General features: G+C 38.6%; 1 protein-coding gene across 4 annotated transcripts in view; it reads right to left on the bottom strand.

The window, feature by feature from the left end:
- Positions 1-7,816: 7,816 nt before the first annotated feature.
- golt1ba (golgi transport 1Ba) overlaps positions 7,817-14,752 on the bottom strand; it is a 14,084-nt gene continuing 7,148 nt past the window's right edge. The window contains exons 5-6 of one of the 4 annotated variants that reach the window (XM_038267807.1): positions 13,582-13,616; positions 7,817-8,491 (exon numbers count right to left, since the gene is read on the bottom strand). In XM_038267807.1, coding sequence (XP_038123735.1) covers positions 13,608-13,616 — 9 coding nt within the window. In that variant the 3' untranslated portion in view covers positions 7,817-8,491; positions 13,582-13,607. Of the gene's footprint in view, positions 8,492-11,527; positions 12,290-13,581; positions 13,617-14,752 lie in introns of those variants that run through there. The other 3 variants (XM_038267808.1, XM_038267805.1, XM_038267806.1) reach the window with 3 other exon arrangements.

The following is a 14,752-nucleotide window of genomic DNA, read 5'->3' as shown; positions in this document are numbered from 1 at the left end:
TGAACTGGAGCTCAGCTGATATCTGAATAAAAGCAAAGAGTCAAACACCCGGCTGCTTTTCTCTTCAATCACTTCCCTCCTTGGTTCACCATCTGAACCTACCAAAGCAAGGGATCCTGGGTAGCCCTTAAATGATTGTTTCTGTTGAATTTCCAAGGGTCTCACATTGAAAACATATTTTACTGATTTTATTAAATGAGTTAATTGTTTTCATATCTTAAGGTTACATTTGAAGTGCTAGATATTCTGGTAAGACTTTCTGAAATTAGACCTAGATGTCATAGTATTTCTGAAGAACTTTCAGTTTTGAATGGATTTTGGCTCCACCCAGTGGACAAAAGCTGTATTGTTTTGCCTGAAGGAAAACAGAATTTCCCATGAGGACCAGTGCATTGTCCTGGTCACCTTCAGTTTGATTGAACTACATTTCTTTTTCCAGTGAATGTGAAAGATTAGGGAATAAATTTAATTGTGGCGAAACTATGTCATATCGTTTAACTTTGGTTTTGTACCGTATTCCTGTATTAAATGTAAAAAGTAACTGCTTTCTAGGTAAATGTTTTTACGTAATCTCAGTGTAACTGTGCATAAATACATTCAAGCTGCATCTCTTGAACCATTATTCTGTATTTATTATTATTGCATTTGAGCTTTTGTCTTGGAGCTGGTCAGCCTATCAAAATTTTAAAGGAAAATTAAGAGTCAAGTGGAAATTATGCTAAATTAGAAGAACAGAGCAGCTACCAGGTGTTTAGATACAGTTTATAGAAGCTCATGAACCCTTTTCTCAAAACCAGACTTTAAAGTCATACAACATTTGTTTTGTAGCCAGTAAGTTTGTTCATTGAATCTGACTGGAAGCGCAGCTGACAACCTAAAGTCTGACAAAGTCACCAAATGAATCAGGAAAAGACCTGAGAAACCTTCAGAACACCCATTCAGGTTTGGTCCTTCCAAACTTTGCAGATGACTGAACGTGCAGCATAATAAGTCTCAGGTTTTTCCAGACAGGCAAAGTGCTGCATGACTCAGGTCCAGTTCCTAAACTTTAAATGTATGAAGTCAATCATATGTTGCTATTATAACATGAATCAATGAAGATGGTTGTAGATTTCAGTAGAAACAAGAACAAGTCAAATTCTAGTACCATCATGGGAGAAGTGGGGGATTATAAATACCTTGGTTGTGGAATGGAAACTAAATCTATGCAGAAGGAACAGAGCAGAATGAAGATGCTGCAGATCTTCTACCAGTCTGTTGTGGAGAAACATTTCCTTTGGGCCTCAGTTTGTGAGATGAAAGAATTGTTGTGATGCTGAATCTACAACCTGTCTGCTCTCAATACGCTTCACAAATCACACCCAATCAGTCATCGCTGATCTACTGCTGAAACAGTGAAACCCAAAGTAAGTCACTAAACCAGTTCATTAATGGGGAAACATTAGGACCACCTATATCAGAGAGATTATTCCTCTGTACAGGTCACCATCTCCTGCTCCTTCTAAGGTGATCTTTATATTAATAGGAAGAAAAAAGGTAGTAAGAGTGGCTCTCTCAGAGTTGAACTGGCTTTTATTTTTTGCTTTATGACCATCAGCCAATAAGTTGATTGGTGGGAAGATCAGATTGGTTACTTGTTTATGTTGTATTTAGTTTTAGTTAGAAGTAATTGACACAAATTACTGAAACTTGGCTGACAGCAAACATCTGGTCCTGGAAGAACTTTCCATGTTTCTAATATTGACTTTTACCTGAATCAGCTTGTTTTATGTCAGGAAACAGAAAAACACCCTCAGCTTTAAACCTACATTTAAGACCTCCTGTGGCTCCAGGGGTTCGTTTCATGAAGCAGGTTTAACAAACTGATTCAAATCTCAAGATTTTAGATGATTTTTTTGTTTATAAAAAGAAAGAAAGGTAGGAAGTTTTATGACCATCAGCCCATAAGTGCTGTGGAGAGTGTGATCTCTTCTGCAATCATTTGTGGGGAAATAGCATCAAAGAAGATGGATGCTTTTTTATGAACTCATCAGTAGATGATTTCACTAACAAGAATTCTCTATAAGAACAAAAAACATTATTAGCATCTTCTATCAGACTGCTGTTCAACAACAGCATCTTCTGTCAGACGCTCCTCTAAAGGAAGACCACTGCAGCAGACCATTCTGCTGACAACCATCTTCAACAACTGAGGAAAATCTTCAGCGCGATCAAGTTTATTTTTAAAAGTTGCGAAACATTTACATGTAAATAACTGAGATTATTATTGCTAATTTACATCTCTCCACTGAAAAAAAAAAAGTTACGGTAACTGATTTTTTAATTTTATTTCAGTTTAGTATGGGAAAAAAGTCAGAATTCTGACTTTTTTCTCAGAATTCTGACTTTAATCTCAGAATTCTGACTTTAATCTCAGAATTTTGACTTTTTTTATTGTCAGAATACAGTCAGAATTCTGAGAAAAAAGTCAGAATTCAGAGCGGAAGGATCGCAAGCCCTTTTGGTTTGGCCGGTTTAGCAACTTTGTGCTAGCAGGTTCCCAATGGGAAATTCCATTGGGACCAAGTAGCACTAAATTGGTGACTTAGAAACGACGCTGTCAAGGAACGCTATGGACAGCGGAAACATGCAAGAGGAGGAGAGTTTAGTGTCGGAGGTCGTGGATGAGTCTCCTCCGTCATCCATTTTTTATTTAGAGGAGGAAAGCGGGGACGAAGATGTTGTGGAAGAGGACGCCAGGGCGGCAGAAGCTTGGTTTGGTGTAGAAGGCTTCCAGCCGTACATGTTTGAGCCCTTTCCTCGCAACGCTGCCAGTTCTGTTAGCTCTACGCCTGCCGAAGACACAGACGTCCATCCCCGTGAACACTGGGACGCAACTCAATGGGAAAGGAAAGGATTCTGATTTCAACCGTTTAGCTGCGTTTAGCTATTAGCTGCGACATATGAATCAGGAGGCTATGAATGAAAAAATGTGATTGACAGATGACCGTTGATATATGATTGGCTGAATTTAGGTGTTAAGGCTGACGTAGAACTAACTGGCCTGCAGAAGATAACGAAAAAAACACAGATTTTAAGACAGGATTTTTTAAATATATATATATACATTTTCTAAATTTTGGGACAATATCAAGTACATAAAGAGTACATTTATATACATGTTTAAGCCAGAATGATTTGACATTAAAATAGGACCTACCTACGACATTAAATATGAAATTATTACATATTTTAATAATTTGGATTACAAATTACAAAATTACAAAAACACTTGTTTTTGAAGTTTGAATTCTGAATATGACCGGACTTTTCCTTAACAAGGGGCTTCTCCCCCTGTTAAGACACCTGCTGTGCAGAGACCCAAGTTCTTCAGTCTATTTAGGGCCCTGTTGAAGGCAACCAGAGGGAAATCTAAGAATGCAGGACCGCCTCCATGTAGGGGAGTCATGGGTGATTTAATGATATGAGGAGCCTGCTGCAACCTGCGTTAATTTAAGACACACTGACAGGATGGAAGTCTATAAATGGCCTGTTAAGTAATGAGACACCAGCAACTCCCCTCTTCTCTTCTTTGCTTCTCATGTGTGTATTAAATTCCTTTTAAAATGGTTAGAATGGTATCTACTGATACACAGCTTTGAGGACTGGTAAGAAGGAATTGAGGGAAGAAAAAAAATGAATGAGAGATTTTAGATGCCTGGCCGCTGCTGGGTAGAAACTATATTTCCTGTTGCATCTCTAGAGGTCCGACGTTGAGCAGGAGCTCCTGATCATCTATATCATCATTATTGAGCCTTTTTTGTATTTGTCCATCTCTGTGTGGTTCGGCTCCTTCACAAAACTGCAATAAACAATTGGGTCTGCAAAAAAGACTATTGGGACTGACCTTCCTTCCAGCCAGAGCATCTCTGGGTAAAGGAGAAGGGAAAAGCTGCTAAAATAAACCTCAATACCATCTGAAAATATGAACTACACAACCATTGTCCTATCTTTAACCTGATACAGATCCCACCCTGAAATCCGGTCACTGTCCATCCATCCATTATCTTACACGCTTGTCCCAATTGGGGTGGCGAGGGGTGCCTATCTCCAGCAGTCAATGGGCGAGAGGAAGGGTCCACCCTGGACAGGTCGCCAGTCCATCGCAGGGCAACACAGAGACACACAGGACAAACAACCATTCATGCACACACTCACACCTAAGGACAATTTAGAGAAGCCAATTAACCTAACAGTCATGTTTTTGGATTGTGGGAGGAAGCCGGAGTACCTGTCCAGTATTACATATAATATCTGCAATAATAATCTTCAATGCTGTAGCCACAAGGCTAATTGAATCTGTCTACATAATTTAATTAAAATTTTATTGCATTGAGATTACATGCCAAAAGCTCAATCATCAGGACTTCTATGTCCATAAGGCCTTAAAGTAACGCAAAACACATTTGGGGTTAATTAGAGTGGAGACAAAGTATCTGGCCTTCTCATAAACAATCAGTCCAAAAATTTTAAAACAGTCCACTGGTCTTTGTTTTGAGAGGGGCATGAAGGAAGCCATCTATGTTAAGAAAGAAAATGAACAGAGGGGGTGGACTCAAAAACCTACAATGCACTGATTGAATTGATTCCTTCCCGCCATCATCTCAACCCACACCCCTTTACAGGGGAGCAGAAGACCTCTCCTATTTTCCAGGCCAACAATTCCCTTTAATGACCCCCTTTCAGAGACATAGACAGGTATGGGGCATTGCAGGCTTAAAAGAAGCTAAACGACCCCCATTCCTAAGGGGTGGACCTGTTCGTCCGTTTCAATTTGCATGTTTTCTAAGTAAAAACCAAGCTTTGTTGGCCTGGTGTATAAAACCTGGAACTCAACGCTATTTCTGACATTTTAATAGAGAAACCTTCCTGGATGGAAGAGAAACGTCTTCAAACTTGGAAACAAAGTCCAGTGGATTGTTTATTTTTTTTTTGGAATGACTATGGCCTGGATGACTGAGAATCTTCACCAGCAAACACAATCAGTCTATGATCTTTTGGAAGAATGTTTAATTTCCTGCAAACAGGCTCCTGCACCTTGTTGACTGTCTTTGGAGGAGAGCTGAAGCTGTTATAGCTGCAAAGAATGGACTGAAGTCATACTTAACCATGTGGAACCCACACCATACTGCATTTATTAGTAATGGGTATGCTGTAAAAAAAGAAAAAAAAGAAAAAGAAGGTTAATTACCCGAATAAAGAATCCAAAGTGAAGAACATCTAACCCCTTTCATTAGATCCAGAAAAAGCATTTGACAGAAAGAATTGGAAATTTCCATTTACCAGTTGGGATAAAATTGGATTTGGACATTTCTTGTCATTGCAAAACTATAAATAAGTGACTAACCACTCTAGCCATGGATAAAATAGCTATAAGGACCATTTGCACAAGCTGTTTCATGGTGGTTTGGTTGTGAGTGTTTGATTTGCCGATTTTGTCTGATAAGCAGATTTAGGTTTTTATCAACAAACCTATTCCCTTTGGCTTGGTAGTAATTCAAACAGCTGTGTTTTCATTTCATATCAGCCCTTTGGTTTGACTTATGATTTGCAGTAAAATTATATTCTTTGCTTTACAGAAAACCTTTGGTGAATCCAGTAAGCATTTACAGGGCTGCACCTTTTTCCACACTCAGTTATGTTATTTCTGTTATTGTTCTGCATTTTCTAAATGCTTTTAAAGTAATCTCTTTCTTGAAAATTCAATTCTTTATGAGAACGCATGGACAAAGAACTGAGACTGGAATTACAAATGTATTAAAAGTGGAAATCTAAGAAATGACATATACATTAGTATTCACAGGTTTTGCTGAATACTTTATTGATCTTTGGCAGCAATTCCATCCTTAAGTTCTCCTTAGGATGATGCCGCAATTTCTGTCTTTAGGCAGTTGTGCACATTTTTATTTGCAGGACATCCCACACTTCATCAGGCTGAAAGGGAGATGTCAGTTCACAGAAACACCAGGACATTTGCTCAGAGGTCCTGAAGCTGCTCCTTCAAGATCTTTGCTGTTTGCTTTGGATCACTGTCCTGCTGAAAAACTGCTGCTCTGAAATACACAGAATTTCATCATAAACATGCTGCTTTTCACAACCTTTAGAGGGATTCAACAGAGTGTAACTCTCCACCACAAAACTAAAACTGATATTAGAAATGGAGCCTTAGCGGAAGTTTAACAGAAGAAACTCACTGCTCTCCTACATCCACCTTCTACAGAGCCATTGAGCTTTGAACCAAACCTCCATGAAAGCCAATCTGCATCCAAAGTTCATCATAAAAGGCCTCCAATCCACATTTTGTCTGTTTCTGTGTGCAGGCTGTGAATGCTCTGTGTGGCTTCATTCAGATGACATCATTTCAACCCACCTCCAGCCCCTCCTCCACCATCGTAGCTAAAGCTTCATCAGAGCGTAATTCCTCCCGGACTCTTACTGCGTTCCCTGTCTCATCTTAACCGGTCTGGCAGAAAACAGCCATGTTGAGCCTGGTTCTGCCAGAGGTTTCTTCCCAACGGGGAGTTTTTCCTCTCCACTGTCGCTCCATGCTTGCTCATCATGGACAGGTTCTCTCAACCTGTGTTATCCAACTGGACTTCCATCTTCCAGGTCTCTGAGTGAAGCTCTAGTATCAGCTCATGCAGTCCACTGGATCTCCCCATAAAGCTCAGCAGACCGTCTCTCCAACCAGCAGTCTACAGACTGACCAACTCCATCTATCTCCACTCCACCAACAGTTTCAGGCCTGGTGGCGAAACAGCCCTGTTCTTTGGTCCTGTTCATGCGTATCTATCAAAATTAAGCATATTTTCATTTTTTTCTCAATATTACAGAAAACCCCCATTTTGCAGAAATGTAATTCTTTTCCCATTTCCTTGGATTCCTTGTTTATATTGTTACTTTCTCATTATGTTTACATTTTTAAGGAGATACACTGTCCCCTACCTTTCAAGGAGACATCCCTTTAAAGAGGTAATTATTCACGAGGCGGACTCTCTGGTTTAACTGAAAGCTCTGTAACTAATTCATTACTAAATGTCTGCTGTTGTATAATTCATTTCAAAATTAAATAACTTTATTGATACTAAAGGGAAATTAACTCAGTTTTAATTCTCAACAAGTTGTAGATGTTGATAGCTGTAGGCAGAAAGGGTCCTCTGTAGCACCATCTTCCACTGGCTCTGGAGAGGCCTTTGATTGAAGCAGTGTTGGTGTTTAAGGGTCTTCTGAAGAGGATGCTCACGGTTGTCCATAATATTCTCCATTTAATGAAGAATTCTTCTTTATGAAATCATCTACAGAGGATCTAGAGGAGTTCCTAGAACAGTCAGCCAAGCTTGTTGAGCTTCTTTCATTAATTTGGTCTGAGGCCCAGCAGATGATGGAGGAGGAGATCACTCTCCATAGCAGACTCATAGGAGATATGTACCATCTTGGTAAAAAGTACCTACATGTCCTTTCAAAGTACAGTCTGCTGTGTCCCTTCTTACAGGTGGCTTCATAGTTGCATCTCCAGTTTACTTTGCTGTCCAGGTGAAGTTAGGATTCAACTTGTTCCCATTTCTTCTGAATTTTACAATCATCTTTTGTTTATATTCAGGAGGAGATGATTGTTTCTACATAACTCACCAGCTCTCTATACTCCGCTTCTTCTCCCTCTCTTTCAAACCTTCTGTTCAACACACAGGAAACATGCTTTACTTGTCAGCAGTCATCTGATGATTATTTCTATAATCAATAAAATTACTAAATTACCAAGAAAAAAAATAATGCAATGTTTTAGGTGCATACATACGGATAATTTTTTGTACAATGACTGAACAGGGCTGCTTCATACGTGATCATTTATCATTACATCGGGAAAACTTACCAATACAGAAGTATGAAACAAGATGCCACAGCCGTTAAAAAAATAATTTATCCTCAAGCTGTAATAGTCAGCCCAGACTTAAAACAAATGAAACAACAGAAAGTTTAAATGGAGAAACAGTACAATGGTGATAGATTTAATGCAATGAGAAAAATAACAAAACAACAAAAATAAATCTGTTGGAAGATAATCTATGGCACAGAAATCAAATTTGGCAAACTGAAGTCCCGCTTTTCCTCCATGTTCAGACGTCCTGTAGTTTGGTGGATCAATAAGGCAAATAGGGTCTACCTCCAACATTTTCAAAGAAAAGTCAGGAAACAGGAGGGGAGGAATCAAAGTATTTATGGTGATATTGTTGGGTTTTAGTTACTCGATCCTTTAAAGACTGGTGAGTGCTGGAAATACTCGGTGGTATTAAAAAAGGAAGCAGTCTTTGTTGGCTCGAGTGAAAAATCTGAATTACAGCCACTTTCAATTCAGTGTAACGTGGGAGAGGATTAGAAAACCTGCTGTAGTTCAACCGGGTAGAAAAAGTCCGGGTTATACCATCGTGTTGCTCTCGCTTGCTCTGTCCACATACTGAAAATAAAGAGAAAAAAAGGAACATTAGTGAGTGTAGAAGACAAAGTGGGAGAAAAACAGGCAGCATATCTGAAAAACTCCAGTATGTATGTAGGCATGGAGGAAGGACTATCAAAGGGAAACCAAAGTTTGAGTTTTATGGTTAAACAACTGAGAAACTCCTCCTAATGACATGATGAAGGAAACCAGACTGACTGAAGCTTTCCTCAGCTGGAGACACAGTCATCTAATGCTCTGCAGCCTTTTGCTGTGCTACTGGTCAGCTGTCTGAAGGAAGCTTGACTGTTTGGAAATATGTTCGATCACGAACACAAAGTCAGGTGAGGGTTAGGTCAGGTTACATGAATTCCTTATTGGGGTGAAACAGGCTGCTTGATACATGAGCTGGTAGCTTGAATAATGATCTAAAGACCTATCAACTGCTTGAGTTGCTCTAGACAACGACTGAAAGAAAGAAATCTGCACAAGAAGCATGTTGATGATAAAATCAACATGCTTCTGGTGAAGGCTGCGTCACGCTGATGAGTTGGAGTGAAAACGGAGCATTGATTAAATGAGTCAGAATGTAGGATGTCTGCAGGGTTAGCTGGTTGCTACAGGATGCAACTCACCATCACTGTGCAAGTAGATCACACATCAGCTAGAAAAGAGCTTGTTAGTACCAGAATAAACCAGAATAAACCTCAATACCATTGATTTGGTGATGTATCATTATTTTTCAGGTACCCGATATAAAACCGTTTTCTCTGTTCCTAATATTGATTTTTTTTTTTAACTACAAATTTGTACCTAAAGCTAACTACCTAAAATTTAAAATCCTCCTCCGCACATATAAAGCCTTAAATGGCCAAGCTCCATCTGATATCAGAGATCTGATTGTTCCTTATGTTCCTAACAGAGCACTTCGCTCTCAATCTGCAGGTTTACTAGTGGTTCCTAGAATTTCTAATAGTAGAATGGGAGGCAGATCTTTTAGTTATCAGGCTCCTCTCCTGTGGAACCAACTACCAGTTTTAGTCCGTGAGGCAGACACCCTGTCTACTTTTAAGGCTAGGCTTAAAACTTTCCTTTTTGATAAAGCTTCTAGTTAGAGTGGCTCAGGTTATCCTGAGCTATCTCTATAGTTATGCTGCTATAGGCTTAGACTGCTGGAGGACATAGGGACGCCCTTTTTTTTTTTTATTAGAAAAATTCAATTAAAAAAAATAGGTGCAACTGTATACAGCGAACAAAAAGGATAATCAAACATTGTCATTCGTTTACAGAAAACACTCATTACAAACCCATTTCAACAAAAATAAATTCCCTCTTAATTATTTACAGTGGAAAAATTTACGTTTATACACTCTGATCATTCAAATTGTCCAGTCTTGAAAATATTTGCATTTACTGATCAGTCCAAATATGTCCTGAGAAAGTTGATTGTCGATGCTTTTGAGTGTTTTGCTGTGGTTCTCAAAAAAGAACAGTTTCCAGCAGTCCAGTGACTTGTTTTCAAAAAGTTTATAGTTTCTGCAAATGTATATCGAGTGTCTTGCGAGGGAAAGAATCATATTGCTTATGATGTGCAGATGAAAAGAATGTTGTATTTTTCATTTTTTTTCATCATCATCTTCATCATCATTCTGCTTCATTCTATCTCTATTCTCCCACTCTGCACAATCTGTTAGTTCAATCTCTGACGTTCTGAATTGGACTGAATTCTGTTGGGTGATTATCATTTCAGTCATTTGCTCAGATGGTGATTATTATTAGGTTATCAAATAACATTTTTTATTATTGGCCACCACCTACCTACAGCGTACAATGCAAATTGTAACTTATGACCAGGTAAATTAGGCTTCATAAAACTGAACTCAAGTTAAATGTAAGTTTAGTTAAAGTCGTAGGGAAGTGGCTGTTCCAACTGTTGCATTTCTGAATTCTCCTGAGTGGTGCCCAACTTTACACGAGTGAATAAATGAATCTGATTGGTCGTTTATCAAGGAGGCGGGATAATTGTGGCGGAAGGATGGCAAGCAAGTTTGGTTGTGGCCGGTTTGTCGGTAGTATGTTGCTAACCAGTTAGCTTTTAAGGAAAAAAGTGATGAGATGTGTTTCTGGATATTTCCCGTAGTGAACGTGGTTACATGCATGAGCACCATTTCTCTCAGGTGCAGAAACTATAAATCTCAGCAAACTTTTGAGTTTTCCCCATAAATGTCTTTATGTTTAAAATATCTTAGTTTAGTTTAAATGACATTTTTTTTGGTCTTTAGTCATAAAACTTCCGAGTTTTGCTCATTTGCAGAGAATTAGAAAATCATCAAGTTTATTTTTTGAAGGTGTGTGAATTTAATATTGGGTCAAAGTTTGGTCCATTTTGTGAAGCATTAAACTGCATGCAAAAATCACTCAAAATAAAGTTAGACTGAGGAGTCGATGCTGGACTTCAGTCTAAGTAGGAATCCTGCTGCTTTTTTTGCAGTCGTTCATGTTGCTATTTGTTCACAATCTGTTCTCTACACCGGAGGTCTTTAACAGGGGGACCGCGACCCCTAGGGGGTCCATGGAGGTACAGGTTACTTTCATGACATGACTCCATCTGTAATAAAGCAGCTATAGGACCAGTTTGATATAACACAATTTCACCCTGTATATAATAAGTGGGTCCCCGCTCCAGTTTGGGGGTCCTTGGCCTGGAAAACATTGAAGACCCCTGCTCTAAACCTTCCTAAAACAGCTTAGCCTATAAAGAGACTAATTTACAGATACTGTTAACTAATTGGCCTCTGAAGGCGAGTGAGTGAATTAATTTATACTTTCTGAATCGATTTATTTCAGATTATTCACCAGAAACAAAACTTCTGAAAAACATCCTTGATTTTAGCTTTGCAGTTATTCAATACTTTGTGTTAGTTAAAGGTACAACATGGGATAATGCTCTATGTAATATAGAGAAATGATCTTCCAAAGGAAAATAAGTACCGGTACCCCTATAAAGCCCATTATTCCATTCTTAAACGAGGAACAGATCTGTTTTGTTTACTTAAAGTCTTTTTGGCAGTTTATTTTATTCAGCTAATCCAATGAAGTGAAAATTGTCCTTATTTGAAGAAAACTTTTATTGACTTTTTGTTGACTTTTTCAGTGTAAACCATCCAACTTTTACTGGAGTTAAACTCCATACAGTTTTTGACCAGTAAGTCAAACCAACACACATTGTTTTTTCCTACTTTCTGTAGCAGCTCTCAGGCAAACCTCCCTAAATAACAGGCTGGTAGATATAAAACAGCTCAGTGATGCAAAAGAGGAGCCGAGTGAAGGAGGTTGTGTCAGTTAGATCCTATAAGAGCTGCTCGCCACAAACAATCTATTTGCAGTTACTGGAGATCCACATTTCCATACCAGAGTTTGTCCTCATGCAGAAGAAAGCTTTTGATCGAGGACACAGGCTCACAGAGAGCAGCAATGAAGAAGGAACGTTAAAACGGTCAATTCTTCTAAACAGTTACTTCTTGAAAATATGAACTAATTCATTCTTAATTCATTTAAACGCTAGAGTTCAGTATTTTCGGTTTCTTTTAGTGTCCATGATGTTCTGAGAGTCTCTGAAATGGAAGCAGAGCTTTACTGCCACCCAGAGGCCGTTATGGGAGCAGGCAGTCCGACAGCAGAGGCTGGGGGCCGGATGTTACCCAACGAGGAGCCCCACCGAGTGCTAAGAATAGCCAGTCCCTCTGCAACGTCAGCATCAAGCATGTCCCCGACTCTGCTCCCCCCTAACTGATTCCTCACATTACTTCACCAAATCACCTGGACAAGAGAAACACAATTTGGTTTGATTCAATTTAAAGCAAGGTCCTAAAAAAGAAGAACTCCAAGTACTTCAACATGTCCACTTTACTACAAACTCGTTTTACTGAGATATTATGAATTAGACTAAAAGAAAAGCATCATTGTAAAGTGGAAGTCCATTATAGTCTGTTGTTTTTACAAATAATATATATATATTTATATGTGTGTGTGATTTTTTTTTTATCTTAAATAGGAGGCTGAGTTTTACATTTTTTAAATTCTGGATGGATTCTAACATTAATTCCTAAAGTCTGAATAATATAACCAAAGTGAAAAATATAATTTTCCACTTCATCATTAACGACCATTACTTTATTCATTTGCTAATATTAACATGTTGGATCATAACTACATAGTCATGTAATTCAGGCAGAAATGGTTTTATAACCAGAAAATCAATTCAGTTTGGAAAAGAATCTAATGTAAATACTGAGAATTAGAATTGAATCGATTCTAAACCCCGGCTTTCCTTTAACTCAGTGTTTTCCAACCTTTTCTCACTTGTGTTCTCTCACCATGACATCCTCTCTCAGTCATATAGTAACGTATAGTAACGCACTTTAACTAACTTTAAGAAAAAAACTTACGTTTTGGTTGATAAAATTTTTTTCATTTTTTCCACTGGTCCTCATGAAGTAGAACAGATCTCAAACCTATTTTATTTTACTACCTAAAAATAAAATATTTTCACGTACCCATGCAATGCACTCACAGACCACTAGGGGTACGTTTACCCCCAGTTGGGAATCTCTGCTTTAATTTACCGACTGAGCTGACGACCAATGAGAAACAGCATCTAAGGATACAGTGAATCTGGATTTCAAAGAAAGAGGCTGAGGCTGCAGGATGGAGCGGAAACTTCCAGAGCGGCTCAAAGTCTCTTCCTATTTAGAAAATATCTGGAACTGAGTTTAATGCTTCCTTTTTATGTTGTTTTCATGTGTTATAGCTTTATTTGACCTGGTTTCATTTCATGAGCCTTGCACACAAATTCTGGAGTGAATATCACATCAATAGTCACATTTAATAAACTGATTTTACTTGTTTAAGATTTTGCTAAAGAAATAAAACCCCTCCTGTAGGGGAAACGATAAAAACAGAGTTGGTTTATGGACATGCAAGTTTAAAATAAAAGCACATAAAACATCTAAGTACGTCATGCTATTTTTTCGTGACATCAGAGGGTACAGTGATTCTTAAGGAGATGTTGTGGGGATTAAACATGCAGGAAAAAAATCACAGTGACTGACCACAGCTGCTGATTATCCTCAGACATTTAGGCAGGCTTTAAAAACAGACAGAGAGATTCAACTTCAAGCATTAGTGTCTAAACAACAGCAGAAAAGAGCAGATGATAAAAATAAAGATAAAATGTTGTTAGGAGACATGAGATTCCAACAGCATAAAAACTTGAATCCAAGGTTAAAAAACATTCATTTATGCTGAGTTAGTTATTTATGATAGACTGAAGCAGATTAGCAATCTGTTTATGGAGCGATAGAGTTCATTCCTTCCAGCTATCATCGCTATGCAGGGGAACATTTTAAACTGAGAAAGCTTTCTGATGGGAAGTAAAACGTCTTTAAACTTGGAAACTAAGTCTAGTGGATTGTTGTTAAAGAAAAAGTCGCCCATATTCAGAATTCAAACTTCTGAAAGTCCTTTAAATATAAAATGATTCCATCCTGTTCAATAAATGATCAGTGTTTTTAATTCAGAGTCATTTTCATGTGAATGTGCTTTACTGGAGGCATCCATGTTTGTCAAAGAACACTACTGCCACCTACTGGTTAGTGACATTGTCACGGTGCGGTATCGGCTGTTGATCAAGTCCCAGTGCTGTATCTGGTGTTTGTCACAACGCGCTGTTATCCAAGTCATCTTGAAAACATTCTTCTTCCAAATGTTGGCTACATATTACGGGTTTTTCCTCTGGCCAGAAGTTCGATGGCAAATCTTCCCTCTTCAAGTTGGCGATCCAACGACCAACCCGTCCGTGGAGGATCAGGAATCAGAAAGGTGGAAAAACTCTTTTTTTCACTTTTACCCGATGTATTCCAGCATCCAGCTGCCATGCACGTGGGCATTGTCAGTTTCACTATAGCTCTGGTGAATTTCAATGGTGAAGTCCTCTGGAAATCTTCAATAATTGTTGTTGATTGCAGATGTGTCTAGTAGTTCCCATTGATTTAGCTTGGAAAGCGGGGAGAATGGCGCTAGGCTTACCGCACCGTGACGCCACTGCTGGAAGATGGCAGGAGGGAGGGGCTACTATATTTGGGCTAAAATGGCCGCTCCCAGACTTGGTGATTGCGACAAAAATTATTGTTTTGTATTTTTTACTGAATTCATTAAATCACCATGACTTATTAGTTTTATGTATAAATAATGATCCATTGATTATTCTTTGCTGACCGGACT

Source organism: Cyprinodon tularosa, unplaced genomic scaffold (genome assembly GCF_016077235.1).
Source record: "Cyprinodon tularosa strain WSP-4 unplaced genomic scaffold, ASM1607723v1 ctg685, whole genome shotgun sequence".
NCBI lineage: Eukaryota > Metazoa > Chordata > Actinopteri > Cyprinodontiformes > Cyprinodontidae > Cyprinodon > Cyprinodon tularosa.
Note: the sequence above shows the minus strand (reverse complement) of the source record. Positions and strands in the feature narration are given on the sequence as shown.